Source organism: Schistocerca serialis, chromosome 3 (assembly GCF_023864345.2).
Source record: "Schistocerca serialis cubense isolate TAMUIC-IGC-003099 chromosome 3, iqSchSeri2.2, whole genome shotgun sequence".
NCBI classification, from domain to species: Eukaryota; Metazoa; Arthropoda; class Insecta; order Orthoptera; family Acrididae; genus Schistocerca; species Schistocerca serialis.
In genome coordinates this window covers 256353195-256376572 of record NC_064640.1, presented here as the reverse complement: position 1 = coordinate 256376572, position 23378 = coordinate 256353195, and the positions used below count along the sequence as shown (strand labels likewise).

The following is a 23378-nucleotide window of genomic DNA, read 5'->3' as shown; positions in this document are numbered from 1 at the left end:
TCGATTCTGATTTGGGCTCTTTACCAAGTTTGTTGCTTTCAACTTAGTATTGATCTTACATTCAACAAGCTATATGGTATGCATCTGTTACAAGATTAGCTAGAGCCAGGTCACAACACTTCAATGCTGGCATCTTATTAGGGTGTGAAAAGGTTATGTTGATACCATGCTCCAAGATTCTGAAGTACTCAGGTCCAGCCTGAGACTGTAATTAGCATAGCTGTGCTGTGATTTAGAGCTGTTCACACGTCTTTTCAAACTCCCAAGGCCATGGCAGGTTAGTGTAAAATGAACACGATTGCTCAGAGGCCCTGCTGACTCATGAGTTCCTGAGATGTCAATATTCCAGCCTTGGCGAAAGCTTATAGGGAGAGTTGGACTGAAAGAACTTAGACAATGGCTTCATGCCATAGGGCATGCCCATCTATTTCTTTGCTTGCACCTTGCAACACAAAGTTTGGCTAGCTAGACAGTAACACATACCTTAAAAATTCCTCTGCTTCTACCACTTTTCATTTGGGAACAGTTAACAGCAGAACTCTAGAACCTGATGACAGGTTAACAGAGTTGAAAGAGGAATTAAAGAACATAAAATCAGACATAAAAGAGGTATAGAAATGTGGTGAAGAAATTAACAACAAACTGGATTACAATCAGGATGTGTTTTACTACGGAGGAACAGATAATGAAGTGAAGGCTTTATTATCAACAAAGAATGGAAAATGCAGAATGGACTGCAACAATATCATCTACACATTCTTTCAGAAGAAAACAGACATTGGAACTGCCAAGGACAAATTGAACTGAAAATGAAAATGACTATGTTTTATCACATAATTAAGGAATGATGTGACGTTGTTAAACCACTTTCAAATTGCAAGTGAAAGTAGACTCATAAGATGCATAGTAAAATTAGATAAAAAGTTAGAAAGAAATGTACTAATCAGGCAAGTAGTCTAGGATTGCAAATTTAAAATTTATCAAAGCACAGAGAGAGGTACCACATTAAGTTAAGCAAAAATTTGACGTTTTTGAAAATGAAGGTCATATAGGTAATTATTTAACAAAAATGCCTATTCAAATGGTGAAAGACGTAGCAGGGATGAAGAACATGAAAGGAAAAGTATCAAACGGTATAAGGTAGCTATCAAACAGATAACAACAGTTTCAAGCATACAATAACATGATGATAAGGGCATATGTTGAATTAAATAAAACTCTTAATAAATGTCTTATATAGGATATGACAAGGTGCAATGAAAACTCAACTGAAAATCATACAACTGAAAAATAAAAAATAAAGTAAAATAAAGAGTATGAAGAAAACAAGACAGAAACCAATATTGGTTCCATTAAGGTGGCAAACAGCACAGCAACTAACAACAGAGAAAATGTTGCACAAGCATTCCAAAACTTTTTTAAATGTTAGTATACAAGGGTGGTTTGAAAAGTTCATGGAATCACCACAAGTGGTAAGCACTAGCGCAAAGAGTTGTTCACGTGATATTGATTGGACTGTTGCCTGTAAACATGCACCATGTCAGTGCTCTCGGAAGAGAGTTGTAGTGGTGACATGGCTCTGTTGTTGCTCCTCCATAGTGATTTGCGAAGATGGAGGGGGGGGGGGCGGGGGGGGGGGGGGAGGGGGGCAAGAAAAAACGAGATTCAAGCAGCAATTAAGTACTTTGTAAAGAAAGGTATGAAAGCAAAGGACGTTCATGCCGATTTCCAGAATACACTGGGGGACTCTGTTTCTTCATATTCAACTGTTGCCAAGCGGACAAATGAATTTAAATTTGGTCACGAGAGCTTAGATGATGATCTGCGCAGTGGTCGGCCAAGATGTGTCACTACAACAGAAATCATTGCAACAGTGCAAAAAATGGTCATGGAGGACCGGCGATTGAAAGTGCCAGATGTCATCTGAAAGGGTATATCACATTTTAACTCAAGAACTAGAAATGAAAAAATTACCTGCAATATGGGTGCCGCAACTCTTGACGCTGGATCAAAAATGCATGCCGCCGGCATGGTAAAATTACACGAACTAAGGTATGAATTGTTGCCACAACCACCTTATTCACCTGATATGGCTCCGTCAGACTTCCATTTCTTCCCAAAACTGAAAATTTTTCTTGATGGATGAAGATTCACTTCAAATGAAGAGTTGATAGACAGAGTTGACAACTATTTTGCAGGCCTGGAGGAAACGCATTTTTGAGATGGGATCAAGGCACTGGAATATCGTTGGACCAAATGTATTAATCTACAAGGCAACTACATTGAAAAATAAAAAGTTTCAGAGATGTAAGTATTTTTTTCTATTCCGTTCCAAGAACTTTTCGAACCACACGCATAGTTCACATGACGAATCAGAAACACAAATAGTTAATAATGAAAGTGACATTGTTCTGTAAGTATTGGCAGCTGAGGTGTACAAGCTCTTCAAGGTGTGTGAAAAAGATAAATCCCTCAAGGTGGCTGAATCAAAATGATTAGTTAGCAGAAAATTTATCAAAAAGAAACTAACAAAGTTTTTACAGTATTTTTATAAAAGAAGATAATTTCTGTAAACTGTAATAATGCTATAATTTTTCTACTTCACAAGAAATGGGACAGATAATATCTAAAAAGAACTATATACATATAAGCTTCTGAACTGTAATGTTCATGATATTAACTAAAATTATCATGAACCATTAAATAATTATACTTTAAACAAGCGAAGGAACAAGCTGTCTTTAGAGGTTAATATAGCACAGAGGGCCATTTGCATGTCGTTATCTAAATGACTCAAGAGAACAACGAGTATGGAAAGGCCCTTCGTCTGGGTTCCATTTATTTTGAGGAACTTTTTGAGTCAGTAATACCAGTTTTTATTTATGGTAGTGAGTTGTAGTCTTATAATGTGGAAACCATTCAGAAACTGGAAGTTCCTGAGTACACAATGGAGAGATACATGTTGGCAGTTTTGAGGTAAGTGAGAAAAGAAATGAATCAGTAAACAGACTGGCATGAGACACTTGTGGAGTACCATAATGAAAATGAAATTGAGATGGTCAAGACATGCTGTTAGACAAATGAATGTTAGACGGGCCATAGAAGTTATCCCTTTGATTTCCAGACATAAGAAAAGTGCAAGGCAATAACCTGATGGAAAATGGGTGAATAAAGGGCACTAAAAACTTGCACAAGTTCCATAGATGTGTATAACAGAAGACTGTATGGTATGGAAAATTCTAGAAGAAGGCCTTTTGACCAGCAGTGGCTGTCAAATAGTTGATGATGCCGCTGCTGCCGATGACGACCTGTGTACCCAGTAGGTCCATGTTTTATTACCTGGTATTAGTTCACCACAATACAGTGATTCCTATGACAGTGTCCTAAAAAAGCCTTGCAATTATTATTTGCCAGTCTTTTATCTAATCCTCCACCTAACATACAGAAATGTTGCCTGTAAAAGGTAAACTGCTCTCACAAATGTGATTGCTAGGCTGAATAAATGTCCAAAGGACACTCTTGCAATCAAAACTCAACAGGAACTACACTGACAAAACATTCATGGTACAGCTTTTACTTCCAAACCTCTTGCAAACCAGGCAAATGCAACGAATAGGCTTCTGTCATGCACAAAGAGATTACCCATACTACAATCAATACATACATGTAATATTGTCCCTGGATTCTACTTTTCCACTGTCCCCTGTAATAGTAGATGATAATATACTGAGAATACCAGATGTAGCATGCAATCCAGATTGTCTTCTTTCGTATGCAAAGAAAGGTGCAGGTTTTAATGGTTTCAGCAGTCATATTGTGATTTTAGTGGGCCTCTATACTGACAATGAAAGGAAATATAAGGCCTGTGTAATCACTTTAGGCAACCATTTTCACTTAATGTTGCAGGTGGAGGCCTTGTTTCCTGGAGAAAATTGCAAGTTCCCAGACCATGATGGCCCTACTCATGATGAGGAAGCTGACCAACTAACATATCTTCCTTCAATTCCACAACTACCATATTTACATATTATTAATCCATTGCATGGAAGAAGGAAAAAAAAAACAGTTAATGACCTGCTATTCTATTTTAGCACCTTTCAAGGAATTTAAACAAATCCTTTGTGAGAAATATTATAAGATTCATCCACCATTCCCAGGTTCAAGTCCCAGTCCAGCACACAGTTTTAATCTGCCAGGAAATTTTAAGAAACAGTGTTGGTTGCAGTGATCCAAAGCAGAGACTCATTTACACTTTGTTAGTTTTGCAAATAGGAATTAAATGCATCAAGTCCCACAAAGATTTAGAGCGTTTTCAATATCAAATATGGCTTTACATTACCTCATATATCTGTTTATGTTATTTTGTCAAACTCCTGTGTGCAATACAAACCAAGAAAAATATTTTTTCCTTCTGTAAGGCCAGCAGCATAATACACATCAGATAAAGATGCACCAGAATAGCTCCTTATAACAATTAATCTTTATTAATGTCAGACTGTTTTGACATTTATCATCGTTAGGGAACTGTCTTATAACTGTCAGTGCTTTGACTAGATGATAAATGAAGTAAATATACTGAAAATAATACATTAATTACGGCTTGACAGTACTTTGACAATTCTACTCTTATGGCATTATGTGTTTATGTTGAGAGTAGAACTGTCAAACTACTGTAAAATGATAATTAATGTATTATTTTCAATATATTTATATTATTTACTGTCTAATCAAAGCATAGACAGTTATTAGACAATTCACTAACAACATAATGTGGATATCACATCATTCTAGATGAACTTGACAATGGCGATAAATGATGGAACAGTCTCTCATTTGAAATGGAAATGAAGTCCCATGCTTCTTGACAGAGCATCAGGGAACAATGAGGGAGACCCACACCGCCGTACTAGGCAAGGTCCTAATGGAAGTGGTTTACCGTTGCCTTCCTCCGACCGTAATGGGGATGAATGATGATCATGAAGACAACACAACAACACCCAGTCATCTTGCGGCAGGTTAAAATCCCTGACCCCGCTGGGAATCGAACCTGGGACCCCATCCTCGGGAAGCGAGAATGCTACCGCAAGACCATGAGCGGCAGACTGTCTGCCTGTCATTAATAAAGATTAATTATTATAAGCAGTTATTCTGTTGAATCTTCCTACTAATCAAGGAAAATATGTAACAAGTGAATGCCAGGGCAGTAGTTTTATTAATTCCCTGTTCCAGCTGAAGTTAGTCACTAGCCAAATAATAATTATTGTCAACATCAGAAATTACAAAAGGATGTATAACCAATTGTGTCACATTGTACCAGCCTTAAAAAGAAAATATAACACAAAATATTGATGTCTCTTCACTTTCCATTTTACACTTATTTTCAAATACCTGTGCCCCCTAACTAGAAGAGCACAAATCAAGATTTATCAAACATTGGAAAATTCAGGATGGAATGTAACAATATTATGAGAAGGAAAGTTGACACTCATTATATAGCGGAGATGTTGAGTCGCCAATAGGCACATCAAAAAGATTTAGGCACATCAAAAAGATTTTAACACTTAAAGCTTTCGGCCAATGGCCTTTGTCAACAATAGACACACATGCACGCAAACATACACTCATGCAAACGCAACTCACACACGCGACTGCAGTCTCAGGCAACTGAAACCACACTCAGTAGCCTGAGACTGCAGGTGTGTGTGTGTGTGTGTGTGTGTGTGTGTGTGTGTGTGTGTGTGTGTGTGTGTGCGTGCGCGCGCATATGTCTCTATTGTTGACAAAGGCCATTGGCCAAAAGCTTTAAGCGTGAAAATCTTTTTGTTGCGTCTATCAGTGACTCAGCATCTCTGCTATATGGTGAGTGGAAACTTTCCTTCTCATAATATTTTACAAATCAAGATTTAAATTTTATTTGTTCAAGTGTGTGTCACAAAGATACAACTAAAGTTTGCACTTTATGATAACAAATCACTACATTTATTTTAAATTTATGCTATCATACAACAGACTTTGCATTAGTTCACCCAGAAAACTTACCTAAGCAACCAATGTTACCCGACATTCCAATGTAATTTAAATTATACTTTGCTGCTTGCACCTCTCTTGGATCAGTTTCAGACGTGTTGTCAAGCGCAAAAATATCTTGCTGTCGAAATTTTGCATTGTCATCAAACTGGATTTTTGCATCAACTGCAACAACATTTCCTTCAACAGTTTCAGCCAGAGGGTTTATCTCCACCTGAATTGCATCCACTTTAAGAAAGAAGTCCCACAGCCTTTTAATTTCTGTTGCAGCCTATTAAATGTACAAAAATTTCAACTTTAAGGAAGATTATCATAAATAGTTTGTTTTAACAATTATATTAATGAAATATCTCAAAATAAAGTGAAAAAAGATACCTGTCCTTAGAGAGGCCATCAAACTAACTGATCACGATTTACTATGTAAGTGAGATGGTAATTAGTTACATGTTTATACACTTCTGAAAGGTGAATTATGCCTGTCAGAATCCATATTACTACGTGTTGAGCTCAGACTGCTGCAGTCATTATTTCCATATTTCTAGCACATGAATTTTTCACACTTTTGTATGATTAACATTTCAATTAGTGTCATTAGCTAGTAGGTCTCATTGTAAAGTCTTCAAGTGTGGCCAACAGCAAAACACTGCACTAGCAGTCTTCTTTCACAATTACATCAACGAGAACCAATGAACAGTACACATAATTGTATTTTAATTGGATTGTGTGGTCAATGTCTACTGCTGCTCATCTCTCAATCCCTCTTCATTAAAATGCCACTCTTGTTTGCTAGCACTTGGAACTCAACTTTTTTCCAGAAATAAAAAGTTAGCTTCTTTTTAATTATTGGCTGTTGATGGTGAAAGAGTTAATGTTCTTAGAATGAGAAGATGAGGTACTGATGAAAATAAAGCTGTGACGGCAGATAGCAATTCGTTATTTGGTTAGTTAAGCTGGTAAAATATTTTCCTGGTAAAGACAAACCTCAGATTCAATTCGCAGACCAGCATACAGTTTTAATCTGCCAATAAGTTTCAAGGTTTAACATTGGTTGTATTGATCCACATGCAGATCATTTACACTTCGTTAGTTCTGCAAATGACAGTGTGTTCCAGCAGTGCTTATGGCAATTAGTTTGTATCTGAGAGACTGCTGCTACCATCCACACTGATGTTTCCCATGGTTTCCATACCTTTCTTCAGGCAAACACCAGAATGGCTCCTTTTGATATTTAATGGCCAAAATCCTCCTGAATCTTTTCCAATTTGAGTTTTTTTTTGTGCCTCTAAAGAAGTTGCTGAAAGCATTCACTCACCCACCCACTCTCCCACCCACCCTTCCTTCCATGAACAGAGCTAGTGATATGGTTTACGTATTTGTGTTGTGCATTACCACACCAATCCACAAAACTGACTGAGCTGCACTATTGATCAGAAACCTAAGAGGCTTTTTTATAATGTGGGGAGTGGTCAGTACTGAATGGATTCAGAATAATTAGTCTCCACGTCACAAGCACTGGAGTTTCATGCACGGTGGGGCCACGCCACAACATAACCCAGCTGTTTTCACTTTTCTTGACGAGTCCCTCAGTAATCAAGTCATTGGTTTGGACTGGTCAGCAGAGAGAGGGATTGTTCTCCTGTGACCACTTTTTCCTATCTCAACAGTCTTCCACCAAAAAGTGAGATTCAGTCATAGAAAAATCTGGTTTACTAATTTTTTTATTTCTTTTAGAAAGATGTCTCACCTTATTTACTTTAGCACCTTCAAATCCGAGGAATTTTGCTATAGTATTAGCCATTTCATCACTTACACCTTCTGATATGTTAACTGGTACAGTTTTTATAAGATGAGGTGTCTTTTCTGCCACATTTTCAATATCTGTGCCACCAGATGGTGACGCAACAATAACTGGACCATTGTGTTCCCTGAAAAAGTCAAGAAATTCTGATCATCAAAAAGTAGTTACAGAAGACTTTTGCAAATATTCACTTCTTAAGTAACTGTAAAAATGGTCCATTATTTTCTACAAAAATATAAATACTCGCCTCCAAGGAGACATAATCACAATAGAAGAGTTTCAAGCATAGAAAAAAGGGGAATCCATAATGTGCTGGGTGCTGTAGCTGTGCAGCTAGGTAGTACAACAACAACAACAACAACAACAACAACTACTACTACTACTACTACAGAGCCAAAAAATAAATGGCTCTTCACTGGGAAGTCAAACACAAATTGTCCATCACAAAAAAATAAAGAACAAGTGAAGTTTATCTGACCTGACTATCAGCTTCCCAAACAGAAATATCTATGATCATCATCATCGTCATCATCATCATCATCATCATCATCATCATCATCTACCATTTTAGTCATCAAGCCAGCAAGATGTGAGAGTCAAATTATAAGTGTCATATCTCCACTACGTGGAATCAAAAATTCTTAAATAGGACTACACTGTGAGCACATAATAATCTGAGGCTAGAACTTACAGATTTTTTAGAAATTTTAGATCTCTAGAGAAATATAATCCCCACACACCACACTCAAACTCTAACAAATGAATATGCAGCTATATTTGGCTCATGATAAACAACCTTCACTCTTTTCACCCTTTGCTCCCTCCTTAGGGCTGGAAAACAAAAAGTTCAAGTTCCCAATATCAAGTGGATGAAACGGGTTCAGAAAAGAACTCTTAAATGCTATAAAAGACAAGGCTGGAGAATTCACACTCTTAAAAGTACCTACCGCGATGCCTCTGCAAAGTTACATTCTCTGAACCATTAACACAGAAAAATTATAATCAGAGAATCACAAAGAGAAACTGCCAACAGAAGAGAACAGATGGTAACCATTAAACAAACTCACAACAAAATAAAACAGGTGAACAGAATTCACTACAAAACTACAAGCAGTATAGTGTGCATCAAGAAACTACATCAAAAAAGCAATAAATAAAAGTAACAAACTGAGCCAAATACGGGTGTTTCACGGGTATGACATCATACAAAAAAGTGCTATGAAAAGTCATGCTGTAATGGTGCCTGTGATAGTATGCAGAGATGTATGGTGGGAACAGTACGGTGGGCTGCTAGGTCTAACATCAGGAGGCTGTACTTGGGAGGAAGGTGTGTTTCGGGGGGCGGGGTGGAGAGGAGAGAAGCAGAGAAGGGTAAACGACTATGCTGGGGAGGGGAGTAGAAGTCTTGCGTCAGGCTGGAGTGGAGAGAGGGAAAGGGGTAGAGGGAGGTGGAGGCTGATGGCTTCACCTGAATCTTACAGCACTATTTCATTTTCATACAGCTGAGGCACTGTCTCTTACTATGATGCTTCCATTTAATGTGCGGAGCTTCATGAAATATTTTAAGTATATCTCACGCAGTATTAAAAAGTTTTACAAAAACAGTTACCTGTGCAACTAGCAGTAAATTCCCATTTAATTGTTGATAAACTGAATCATACACAACTGCTGCAACATGATGATAAAATGCTGTTTTGAGAGTCTTCCCCGAGTATTTTTCAGTTCCAGGTCCTATATGCGAGATCTATACCATACACCCTCCCACTACTGCCTACTCCAGTCCCATCGCAGGCATATCTTACCCCATCAAAGGAGGGCCACGTGCAAAAGCAGCTACGTAGTCTTATCAGTTTAGATGCATCCACTGTGTAGCTTTCTATGTGGGCACAACTAACAACTCTGGTACCGCGCGCTGCGGAATTTGAATCCGCGCCAGACGTCATGGACATCGAAGACCCATAGAGGTCTCTGCACCATAAGCTGTGGCGGCGCGCGCCTCCTGGCCCGCTTTCAGTGTGGGGGCGCCACAATGGAACACGTGGCCCCAGCGGCCAATAGCGGCGCCCCCGAGGGCATACTTAAGCGCCGGCCACTCACTCATCCAGTCAGTCTTATCTCGCTTACGTTGGTTTACACCTCGCTTGAGCTAGACTGCGTTCTTCCTGGTTCGTGTACGAGTTTGTTTCCTTGTGACTCTGTTGTTCGGTCTTGTCGTATTCGTTCTGTCCTATGTTGGTCGTGTCCGTCCTTTTCCGTTGTGTTGTTGTTCGCGGGCCTCTCCACGGGTCCCGCTGCGCCTTCTGTCAGTGCTACCTCACCACTGTCCTGGTCGCAGTTACAACAACAACCTCTCTGTCCTCATGTACAGCCACTGCCAAACTGTGGCCAAGAGAAAGCTGTACTACCCAGTTGCTGAGCATGCAGTTCAACATAGTGTGCTTGACTTCAATTACTGCCTTACAGCTTATGCCATTTGCCTTATAGCCTATGTCATCTGGATTCTTTGCACCAATGCCAGTTTTTCTGAATTGCTCAGATGAGAATGCTCCCTGAAAAATACCCTTCGTTCCCGTAATCCTCAGGATTCCTATCCTCCACATCCCTCTACCCCTTTCCCTCTCTCCACTCCTGCCTGACGCACGACTTCTACTCCCCACCCCAGCATAGTCCTTTCCCTTCTGTGCTTCGCTTCTCTCCGCCTCCCCCCCCCCCCCCCCACCCCCTCCCGCCAAAAACGCATCCTCCTCCCAAGTACAGCATCCTGATATTTGACCTAGCAGCCCACCGTACTGTTTCCATCATACATCTCTGCACACTACCACAGGCACCATTACAGCATCCCCCCCCATGCTACACTGCTATCCCTTTCCTCCCCACTTCTTATCTCTTCTGTATCCCTACTACCCACCCCAGCCAAAATTATTACTCACCCAGGCGGGCCACACTGCCCTAACATGACAGTGACCACGCGCACACCCACACGTTTTATTTGTCTGATGAAAGGCTTGGTCCGACAGCTAAAAAGTATCTAACAGTCTATTTTTAAAAGCGACTGTCCACTGCTTAATGTCTCCTCTATGTGGTGTGCTGCAAGCTATTCTTTACTATGAGTCCAGCCTACATTTTCCATTATAGAAAGTATTTCTCACTTAATATACTCCAATCTTCCATACACCGTATTGTCTCCCTCACAGCAGAGAATGTTTTAGAAGCTCCAGTAAGCTTATACAAGCTTGTTAACTGATAATAGGAGACTTAACAGGAGGCAATAGAAAGTGTTTGCTGTAGTTAAAAAATAAGAAACGAAATACTTTTCTACTAGCTGCACTGATGACTTCCAGTTACTGAACGCATTCTTCACCCAATATAGCAGCTCATGTTTCCCAATCACCTCCTCAGTTGTGCAAAAGTGCTTAAAGGAGGAACATAATTTTGATTTACATACAGTAAAGCATTTAGAGATTTGCAAGCTAGATTAGAGAAATATGAAGAAAAAAAAAAACATTTTGAGTTATTGAGTAACAGCAAGTCACATAAAAATACAACAATATACTGTCAAAAATATAATTACAAAAGCTCTTAGGGTTCTATTTTCGTTGTTGTGAAGCACTGTGGGAAATGGAAAGACCCTGAACACGTTGCTCGTTGGGGAGGAAGGGGGGGGGGGGGGGAGGGAGAGAGAGAGAGAGAGAGAGAGAGAGAGAGAGAGAGAGATATGCTGAGCTGGAAAATTAACGTCGAACTTTTAACTATCTCATTCAACTAAAGTGTTCCGGCATTGTACACTAGGTATAAATCAAATGAAGTTGTGCATTTTTAAAGAAATTAGCCTCATATTCATAAGAATGGAGGCTCATGCTCTATCCTACCATCCTGATTTAGGTCTCCAGGCTGAGACAAAAGCAGCCATGTGTGTGTTTCTTTCTAAATCTGAAGAGGAACTGTGTCTAACAGCTTAATCTACTTTTAAATGCACTTTTAATGTCTCTGTCCACTGCTCAATACCACTTCATGTGGTGAATAGCAAACCATCCTATACCATATTAATGTCAAAAGATGAAGTATAGTTGCAATGCAAATCAGAAGCTGGTTCTTTCAAACATGAAATTCTGGATGTGAGTAATTTCATTCATAGATACACCTTTGCAGGACACATTATATCACCTGGTGACATTAATGATCATCTTAATTTCACACAAAATACCTGCACTTAAATACCAGTGCAGACTGTTTTTTTGCATGAAATTTCTATGCTGCCTAAAAGTAACTTATTTTGCTAAAATAGTTGTCTTAACACTGCATTTATGTTTTAATGGTTTTTGGAATTCCTCATGTAGCTATCTATTTTACATATTACAGATACAAAAAATTGCTTCCTGTTTACAATGTTTTGCTGTTTAATATAAGCTTTACCTGTGAACTCCTGAGAGCATCTTAGAAAATATTTTGGGAAGTCCTGGTGGAATGTAAACAATTTAAGAAGTAAACATTACAACTCACTGAATATTAGAGGAACTGAGTCATCAAAAGGCATATAAACAAAACTGAGAACATTGCCAGCTTTTGGGCAATGCTTTTTCTGATGAATAGTGTATACATACACAAAAACAAATATGTACACACACACACGCCCACACTGCTACATTGTGGCAGCCGAGTCACACAAAAAAGAAACTGTTTCCTGCTCAAGATGTTTTGCTGTTTAATATGATCTTTACCTGTGGACCTCTGAGAGCATCTTAATTAAACAAGTAATATCATGACCACAAAAACTAGGAGCATTCTTAAAAATAAAATAATAAAATAAAAATAAAATGAAAAACTGCAGGCATACAGGCGTGTGTGGACATATGTATGTATGTTTATTCTATAGATCACAAAAAGGATTCATCCAAAAGCTAGCAAAGTTCTCAGTGTTGTTTATGTGGCTTGCAAAAACTCAGTGTGTCTACTATATGGTGAGTTGATAACTTTACTCCTTAAATTATTAAAAAATGTTTTACTATACACAGAGTACTTCTTTCTTACTCTGACTTTTATTTTCTTAATATATTCCACTGCCTACTTAATGCCAGAGATACAATAATCAAGAGGCCTTTCTCACATAGTTTTTGACCAATTTTTGTTCTAAGAGCACTAACAGCTCCATTTCATTTCAGTGTGTGTAAACAGTTTGTACAACATACAAGGATTGTAATATAGGCATTTCCTGCATTCACATTCTGCTATAAGAATACTAAAAGCAGTCTTCTCATGCTATGTGTATCAAAAGCTGTCTACATAACAAGATGGAGTGAAAGGGTTTGACACCACTGACGTTTCAAATTCCATTCCAGGCACATTACAGCCACCACATCCCAAAGCATACATAGAAGACAATATAGTCATCATCAATTGTGGGTTTTTGTGGATACCAGTCATCACTTTCTGTACTTCTACAGGGCGTCTCAAACCTTTTGGATCAAACTGAAACTGGTGATAGTGGGTCCACAAGCGATTATACTGAGATAGGAAACCAATGGTCAGAAATGCACATTTATTGTATACACACTGTATACACCACATAACAACAACATAGCTCATAGTAATTTTTCAAAGCAACAGCCCCATCATGATGCACGTGATGCAACAGTGCATGCAGTTCAGCTGCACTCTCTCAGTGATCCCAGTTGCCTGTTGTACACTGGAAAAGGCAGCAGGTGATAAACAACATACACACCTTACCACCAAACAGACATACTGTACACAACTTAGTCCATAGCATGTGTGTATGACAGCATCACACCAGCACATTAACCTGTTCCGCACGTATACCACTATACCTGGCATCAGTTGTCCATTGCATCAGACAGCTTGTGGTGTGTCCGTGGTGAGGTGCGCTGCTGTGTACAGCGCATGACACATAAACAGAGATGAAATGACATGAGAGTTGGCAGACATGCATTAAATGTACAGTGTGGCAGGATGTAATGCCTGTAAAGCAGCACGATTGTACAGAGAATGCTTTCCCAATAAGCATCATCCTAATTGCGAGAAGTTTCTCTCTGGATACCAACTTACAAGAGATGGGGTAGTTCACACCACAGATAGCCAGCAAGTTTCCCGCCAAAGGGATGTCCAGACACCAGACTTTGAGGAGATGGTGTTGGGTCTTGTGGCCAACCACCCAACAATAGACATCCACCAACTTGAAAATTCCTGGCAGATTAAAACTGTGTGCCAGATCGAGACTCGAACTCGGGACCTTTGCCTTTTGCGGGCAAGTGCTCTACCAAATGAGCTACCCAAGTACGACTCACGCCCAGTCCTCGCAGCTTTACTTCTGCCAATACCTCGTCTCCTGCCTTCCAATCTTTACAGAAGCTCTCCTGCAAACCTTGCAGAACTACCACTCCTGAAAGAAAGGATATTGCGGATACATGGCTAAGACACAGCCTGGGGGATGTTTCCTTCACTCTGCAGCAGAGTGTGCGCTGATATGAAACTTCCTGGCAGATTAAAACTGTGTGCCGGACCGAGACTCGGGAACTTTGGAAGGTAGCAGACAAGGTACTGGCAGAAGTAAAGCTGTGAAGATGGGTCGTGAGTCGTGCTTGGGTAGCTCATTTGGTAGAGCACTTGCCCGCAAAAGGCGAAGGTCCCGAGTTCGAGTCTTGGTCCGGCACACAGTTTTAATCTGCCAGGAAGTTTCGTATCAGCACACACTCCTCTGCAGAGTGAAAGTCTCATTCTGGATCCATCAGCTTGCCCGTTTGCACATTTCAAAGGGTACGGTGTGATGAGTATTGGTGCAGCAGGTTTTCATCCTTGTCATAAAAAACAAGTGCACAAGCACAAGGACCAACAGATTTTGAGTCCCACGTTCACTTTTTCAATGGATTTGCCACCCCAGTGCTGTAGTGCTGAACTCTGTACAGTTTGTATTGCTCACGAATGAGGCCTCATTCACCTGTGATGGTGTTTTCAACAGCTGCAACAACCATTTCTGCCCCACATCACATACATTGGTGGTCACCAGCAACACTTCTCTGTCAATGTATGGGCAGGCATTGTCAAAGCTCACTTACTAGGACCTTATTTGCTGCCTTCCTGTTTGATTGGTCCACATTAGCTGGTGTTCCTGTGAGATGTACTGCCACAGTTCTTGGTGACTGTACGCCATGTTGTCCATGAAAGGATGTAGTTTCACATTAGCTGGTGTTCCTGTGAGATGTGCTGCCATAGTTCTCAGACACTGTATGCCATGTTGTCCATGAAAGGATGCCGTTTCACATTAGCTGGTGTTCCTGTGAGATGTGCTGCCACAGTTCTCAAAGACTGTATGCCATGTTGTCCATGAAAGGATGCCGTTTCAACATGACAGTGCACCAGTCCACTTTGATGTTAATGTTCACGAGCACCTGAACAACACAAACCCTCATCGCTGGATTGGAAGGGGAGGTCCTGCCTCATGGCCAGTGCAATCGCTGTATCTCACGTATATGGACTTTTTCCTCTGAGTCTATGTCAAGATGTGGGTGCATGAAACCCCCATAGAAATGTATGATGACCTGTTTCCTAGGGTCCTAGCTTCCTATCTCCTGATATAACAGACACAAGGGATCTTTGAGAGAGCGCAGCATATCTTGAAGCACCATTGCTGTGCATGGATTGAGACTGGCAATCTCCACTTTGAATAAGTACTATGAGCTACACTGTTGTTAAGTGGTGTATGCTGTACATGTCCATAACACAATAAAAATGCATTTCACACCACTGGTTCCCTATTTGAATACAATCTGCTGTGGGTCCATTATCACCTGTTTAAGTTTGACCCAAAAAGTTTGGGACACCCTGTATGTAGCAGCGAAAAGCCTGCAGGATGTTTTTTTTCTTTCCAGTGAGAATTACAACTGGTGAGGTTGCACATGAATTGTTATTTAAGCTTGTCAAAGTATGTTACTTACATAAACAAGTAATATTATGACCATAAAAGGTACAAGCAGTCTCCAAAAAGATACCAGTTACACTGTATTATGCAATGTATAAAACAAAAGTGAGCAACACACTTATGTTGTTGCTGATTCATTAATAATAAACATTGTGTATGTTGTATGGCATTATACTAATATGTATATTAATATACTTAAGAGAAGTATTGTGTGTATTCTCTTTCCCTCCGGCAACCCCCTTTAGTAAATCACAATAAATACTGCACAAGATATATATAAGCAACATTTCAGTTTGTCCTCCCATCTCCCTCTATTCCACTTGCATAAGAAAATCGTCGTGGGAAGAGGAAAGGCACAGTATACTGATAAACGAATCATTCAGTTTCAAGCCACAGCCTAAACATAAGATACCCCTTATTGCCTCAAAATATGAAGGTCAGAAAACAGAACAGGTTAACTAACGATAGGCAACAGACACACCTCTCTTAACACATCTTCTGCATTCCCCATTTCTGTAGAACCATTACAGCTGAATAGCTGTAAAATATTTCTTCTGTTGTGTAATTCATAGCTAAAACTGATGTAACCTGTGCACACACAAATAAGCATGTAATGAATTAACAATGATAAAATTAGCTGCGATGTGTTGGCTGGAAATGAAAGAGTGTTATACAGTGCCACACAAATTATGGACAGTGGTGAGTATCTACAAAAGTATGGCAACACACTGATGGATGCAACTTTCAACTGGGAGCAATATCAATATCGCAGTTCCTCTTTCTTAAAGTTTTCATTTTGCATGATCATTTATTCCTAGACTAATAAAGAGACCCTTCAAGTTAATCTCTTTCAAAACTTGAGATATTTAACCCTACTTTTATTTCAATGACAACAAATTGCCCCAAATAATTTTATTTCAAACTAAATTGAAAAATCATGTTTGAATAAAACTGATCAGTGGTCACCTGAATCATACAATACAAAAAATGATACTACAATGAATAAAGTACTTGGTTAAATAGACATAAATGTATTGAATTTTCTTGTGTAAGATTTTGATCATATCACAAACAATTTCTCTGCTGACTATACAACTGTTTGATGGTCCTCCATATCTCAAATGTGTGGTACCATAAATGAATATGACTGACAGTCCGAATCACAGTGAGAGAGGAAAAAAGAACAAATTTGTGTAAGCAATTGCATGAAGATGTAAAACAGGGTCAAGCACTCCAAAAGTACTCAAAGGTTAGTGCTACTGGTTAGGATTTTTTCCCCTCTCCATGAGTTCTTCATAATGACAACAGCCACCTGTATTTGTACCCAAATTGGCTGATCTTATTTTACATCATGATGCGGTCATAACTTTTACTCAATAGTTGTGAACCATCTTTCTTACAGTACTATACATGGTGTAAACAATAACTGTTTACGACACACCACAGTGGTGTAGATGAAGACAAGACGAACAGTTTGCATTCTGCCAAGCCAGTAAACCACCTCAATCTGGCCTACAAAGTCCACCTTAGCTACAAGCATGTGCACCAGGCGAGATTTTCAGTACCCTCTCACTCTCTTATGCTAATGGCTTAGCCTGCTATTTCACTAATATTATCACTTTAAGATTTCCCATGAGGGTAATGAAAAAGGAAGTCTTTTTTTAAATGTTATACAAAAACTAATTTTTTTACAGTTGCATCTAAATTAACCATTACGAACACAGTAATATCATAGTAAAAACAACAGACAAACAAAACTATTTAATTGCTAAATTTATGCTGCTAAAATTAAAAATATTTAGAGGTAAAATTTACACAAACGTGAATTTTATGTTTTGAACATGCATGAACAAAGGGTCTTTTAACCCTTTTGTCACTGATGTGACACATATGCCACTAAAGTAATACACAGTTTTAAGTACTGAGACATCTATGTCTCATATCCCTCTAGTGCTAGCATGTAGCGAGATGCTTTCAAAACTTGGAGAAAAATACTACGGCCCATTGGGTGGATATATAGAAGGCTGAGTGAGATCATATTGAGCCGCATGCATATATATATATACATATAAAATAGAGGGAAACATTCCACGTGGGAAAAATATATCTAAAAACACAGATGATGTGACTTACCGAACGAAAGTGCTGGCAGGTCGATAGACACACAAACATACACATGAAATTCAAGCTTTCACAACAAACTGTTGCCTCATCAGGAAAGAGGGAAGGAGAGGGAAAGACGAAAGGATGTGGGTTTTAAGGGAGAGGGTAAGGAGTCATTCCAATCCCGGGAGCGGAAAGACTTACCTTAGGGGGAAAGAAGGGGTATACACTCGCGCACTCGCGCGCGCGCGCGCACACACACACACACATATCCATCCGCACATACACAGACACAAGCAGACATTTGTAAAGGCAATTGCAAACTCTTGACATTTGTAAAGGCAATTGCAAACTCTTTGCCTTTACAAATGTCTGCTTGTGTCTGTGTATGTGCGGATGGATATGTGTGTGTGTGCGCGCGAGTGTATACCCCTTCTTTCCCCCTAAGGTAAGTCTTTCCGCTCCCGGGATTGGAATGACTCCTTACCCTCTCCCTTAAAACCCACATCCTTTCGTCTTTCCCTCTCCTTCTCTCTTTCCTGATGAGGCAACAGTTTGGTTTGTTGCGAAAGCTTGAATTTCATGTGTATGTTTGTGTGACTATCGACCTGCCAGCACTTTCGTTCGGTAAGTCACATCATATATATATATATATATATATATATATATATATAAATATAAAAAAACAAAGATGAGGTGACTTACCGAACGAAAGTGCTGGCAGGTCGATAGACACACAAACAAACACAAACATACACACAAAATTCAAGCTTTCCGCAACAAACTGTTGCCTCATCAGGAAAGAGGGAAGGAGAGGGGAAGACGAAAGGAAGTGGGTTTTAAGGGAGAGGGTAAGGAGTCATTCCAATCCCGGGAGCGGAAAGACTTACCTTAGGGGGAAAAAAGGACAGGTATACACTCGCACTCACGCACATATCCATCCACACATACAGACACAAGCAGACATATGTCTGCTTGTCTGCTTGTGTCTGTATGTGTGGATGGATATGTGCACGAGTGCGAGTGTATACCTGTCCTTTTTTCCCCCTAAGGTAAGTCTTTCCGCTCCCGGGATTGGAATGACTCCTTACCCTCTCCCTTAAAACCCACTTCCTTTCGTCTTCCCCTCTCCTTCCCTCTTTCCTGATGAGGCAACAGTTTGTTGCGAAAGCTTGAATTTTGTGTGTATGTTTGTGTTTGTTTGTGTGTCTATCGACCTGCCAGCGCTTTCGTTCGGTAGGTCACCTCATCTTTGTTTTTATATATAATTTTTCCCACGTGGAATGTTTCCCTATATATATATATATATATATATAGAGAGAGAGAGAGAGAGAGAGAGTGTGTGTGTGTGTGTGTGTGTGTGTGTGTGTGTGTGTGTGTGTGTGTGTGTGTGTGTCTCCAGGAAAATCAGACAAAATAGCCATCTTCTCTATTCCAGGAATGCCTGAAGTAACTAATTGTTTTTTATACATCACAGACATTATTTTAAGACATTACTACATACCTCAGTAATTCTGCTAGTTCGTACATAATTTGTGTGTAATGGGACATACAGGGTGGTTCATCTGAAGTTTTGGATGAGATTATCTCGAAAACTATACATTGGGTAAAAATAGTGGGTAAGACAAGTTCGTTAGCTCAAAGGGGGACATCAAATGATACTACACGTGACCTCCAGCCCCCACCCCCTTGGGTGGGGCAGGGGTAACTTTTAAATCTTAAATGGAAACCGCCATTTTTCATTGCAGACTCAGATTCTCCACAAAAAAAGTAATCAAGTTTTGTCTGAAACATTTTTTAAACCGATGACAGATGGCGCTGAAATCGAGAAAAAAGTAAAATTGGGGGAGAACTCTGATTTATTTAGAATTATCCGAGAAAGACGCATCAAATCAATAAAAAATATGCACCAATTCTTTCGTTACACCAAATTAAGCTATTTTTGTACAAAATGTACTGTATCCTACTTTTAGCGTTACCCAGGAACAATGACATGGAGGTAGTAGAATGATGTTCCCATGGGGTGCTTCATTAGTGTGAGTCCCCTTGCCTCTCACAATTTGGGGTGCTTAATTAATGAAATTAGCCACTAAGAAATTGTTCAAAATTATCCCCATTTGCTACAATGCATAAAGTCAAACATCTGCGAAAGTTGTCCACAGTTTTGAGCAGCACATCCTGTGGTATGGCTGCACATGATCTTCGAATGCATTGCTCCATATCGTTTCTGGATGTGGGCTGTCTTTCATAAACAATTTTTTTAAATAACCCCACAAGAAAAAATCAGGAGATGTTAGGTCTGGTGAACTTGGAGGCCACTGAATTGGTCCGCCGCGTCCTATCCACCAAACAGGGTGCCGTAAATTTAAAACGTTCTGCACATTTTTAGCATAATGGGGAGCTGCTCTGTTCTGTTGAAACCACATTCGTTGCCTAGTTTCTAAATCAACATCTTCCATTAGCTTCAACAAATCATCACGGACAAGTTGTAAATAAGATTCCCCAGTAACATTTCGGTTAAAAAAAAATATGGTTCTATCAAGTAACCGTTTAAAATTCCACACCACACCATTAATGACCATTTGTGTTGATTGTCAAAGGGTCTGTGCCAGTGTGGATTGACAGGGGACCAATAATGACAATCACGATGATTTAATTCACCATTGTTTTTGAATGTGGTTTCATCAGTGAACATAACATATATAAGAAAATCATTGTCACCTCTTATCATTTCCATTGGCAGAAATGCACGCATACTTACATATCTTTCGGCATTAATGCCTGTGTCAGTGTGATACGATACGCATGATAATTATGTGCCTTCAAAATCCTCAAAACAGTTGATTTCAGTATTCCAGTTTGTCTCTGAATCGCGCGATCCAGTTGAACACAGGCGAGAACAGTAAGGGTACGAGCCTCATTTTCATTGTATTCGCGATGACGAAGTCGACAGTGCATGTATCCACTTCAAGCTCATTGAGTGCAATTTCGAATAATGTTTCCACTTGGATGTCGTCTGTTTGGGAAATGATCCATATACAATTGCACAGCTTCAGTGTAATTGTTATGGCAGTCACCTAAAATTATCATCATATCAACAATCTCTGTACGAGGATAGTGAGCCACGTTTCGCTAAAGAGTAATTTACTTTCATCAGTTCATGTTTACGGTTCAGAATTTGAAAGTGAAGTGACGTCTGATCGCATTGTATCGACCTTTATACTGAGCCATAGTTCACAGTTTGGCCACAGTAGTGCCACAGTCAGGTGAGTAATGCAATTGTGAAGACTTCCCTAATGAGATTTTAATACCATTCCGCCTCCCTCCATCAAAAACTGTGATGAGTAGGTTACATTTTGTAAAAAAAGTAGCTTAATTTGGCATAATGAAGGAATTGGTGCACATTTTGTATTGATTTGATGCATCCTTCTCCAATCATTCTAAATAAATTGGAGTTCTTCCCCAATTTTAATTTCTCTCAGTTTCAGCGCCATCTGCCAATGGTTTAAAAAAAATGTTTCAGACAAAACTTTATTACTTTTTTATCAAGAATCCGAATCCGCAATTAAAAAAATGGGGGTTTCCATTTAAGATTTAAAAGTTAAACCCCGCCCCACTCAAGGTGGCAGGGGCTGGGGGTCATGTGTAGTATCATTTGATGTCCCCCTTTGAGGTCACGAACTTGTCTAAGCCACTATTTGTGCCCAATGAATAGTTTTTGAGACAATCTCATCCGAAACTTCAGATGGACTACCCTGTATATGCCACAGAAAACTTCACAGAATGTAGAAAACATTGATGTCTGTCGTATGCCAAAGCCATCTTCAAATGGTATGTTGAAAACTTGTGTGCAATATTTCATGTTTTTCATTGTCAGGAGAATAAATGTGTTTTGGGGCTGATTTGTTACTCTTTTTCAACAATTGCCATCCTGATAAAATCATTCTAAAATTAAATATTTATCTCTGAAAATCATGGGTTCACATGGAAACATGGAACACATGTGTACCATTTCACCAATTTTTAAAAATCAAACAGATCACATTTTTTTGGTACTGAAAATGTATTATTTATCACAAAGGGACATGGGTTTTGACCTTTTATTTTTCAAATACGTGCTAATTATAGGTAAATTTTAACCATGAAAGGGTTAATATCCAAGAATGATTTTAGCCAAAACTTCATGTGGTGTGCATGTGATGTAGCTTACATGGATTTTCTTGAACAACATGAAGCTGTTTCTTGGCTTGATAGACTGCAAGATTCTTATATCCAAAACACATCATATGAACAATAAAGTCATTCCTTGCTTCACGTCTGACTTTTACCATTTCGACCCAGTCAGCCATTATGCAGAACTACTGATCACAACTTTATATCACATTTATATTATTTCACTGCAAGTTGGGTCATTAGGGAGGCCAAGTTGTTATACGGCTTCAGAACACAAGTGATGGTTATAGTCGACTACAAATTAATTTCAATAAAAACTCTTTAGTGAGTGGTCTCATCCCAAATTCAACAAAACTTAAATTTAATTCTGTGGTATTAAGTGCATGTAGTGTCAAGGTAAAATGTGGACATCAATTCATAAAAAGCAAAATTTACATGGTGCATAGATTCAGACACTTTGCTGAGACTACAGGTACTGACTTATCTAATCCCTTGTCACACATTCTTACTGGTTTTTTGTTTGTGATCTATATGATTTGATTAGTAATGGTCTTTTCTTGGAACACAATGTTATTACTAGAAGGCACAACCACAAACTATGGGCACTTGTGGCAGACCCTGGCTAACACTACTGAAGTTGTCAATGTTAACAAACACTCTTTTGAGATAGAGTAGTTCATATTACGGACATTAATCTTTCTTATGATGAAAATTCTTTGTTACAAAGGACCTAAATTTCAACATTCCCAGTAAAGTAAATACTAATACTACTAAAAGAACTGTGGTCAAAGTAAAAGGCATATGTGAGATGCTTAGGGTCCCACAGCATATACAGGTCCAGATTGCTATGTCTACTCAAAAAGCATTTTGTAAACCTGTTCCTATAGGCTCATTCTCAAAGTCTCTTTGTGCCATCATCAAAAGATTGAATGCAAAACTGCTTGAAAATTAGATAATTATCACAAAGAGAGATACAGCTAGCTCTATCGTCCTTATATCGGGCACCGATTAGGTAAATAAGACATTGGATTTCTTTTGTTCTAATGACATAGCTAAAAGGAACCTTCTTCCTAAATTTATTACCAAGTTGAAGAAATGTGTAAAAGGTTCCAACTTTCTTTTTGCATCTGAGTAGGCTAAATGCAGACAAATCCCCAAGAATCCAAAACTACCAGTTCTTCATTCACAAATCTATGTAAGAGCCATTCCCCAATATGTCCAATTGATGGATGCCAAGGTCCTAATTATAAAATTAACAGTTTCTGCTATGCTAAGCTAATAGCTGCATTCACTTTTGAGGAAACATAGTCCGAAAAAAAAAAACAGCTATGAGACAGCGATGTTATT

General features: G+C 39.1%; 1 protein-coding gene across 1 annotated transcript in view; it reads right to left on the bottom strand.

Annotated features, from left to right (window-relative positions):
- The window catches only part of LOC126470024 (succinate--CoA ligase [GDP-forming] subunit beta, mitochondrial), a 103442-nt gene that overhangs the window by 16786 nt on the left and 63278 nt on the right, over window positions 1-23378 (bottom strand). The window contains 2 exon segments of the mRNA XM_050097508.1: window positions 6040-6298; window positions 7772-7952. Coding sequence (XP_049953465.1) covers window positions 6040-6298; window positions 7772-7952 — 440 coding nt within the window.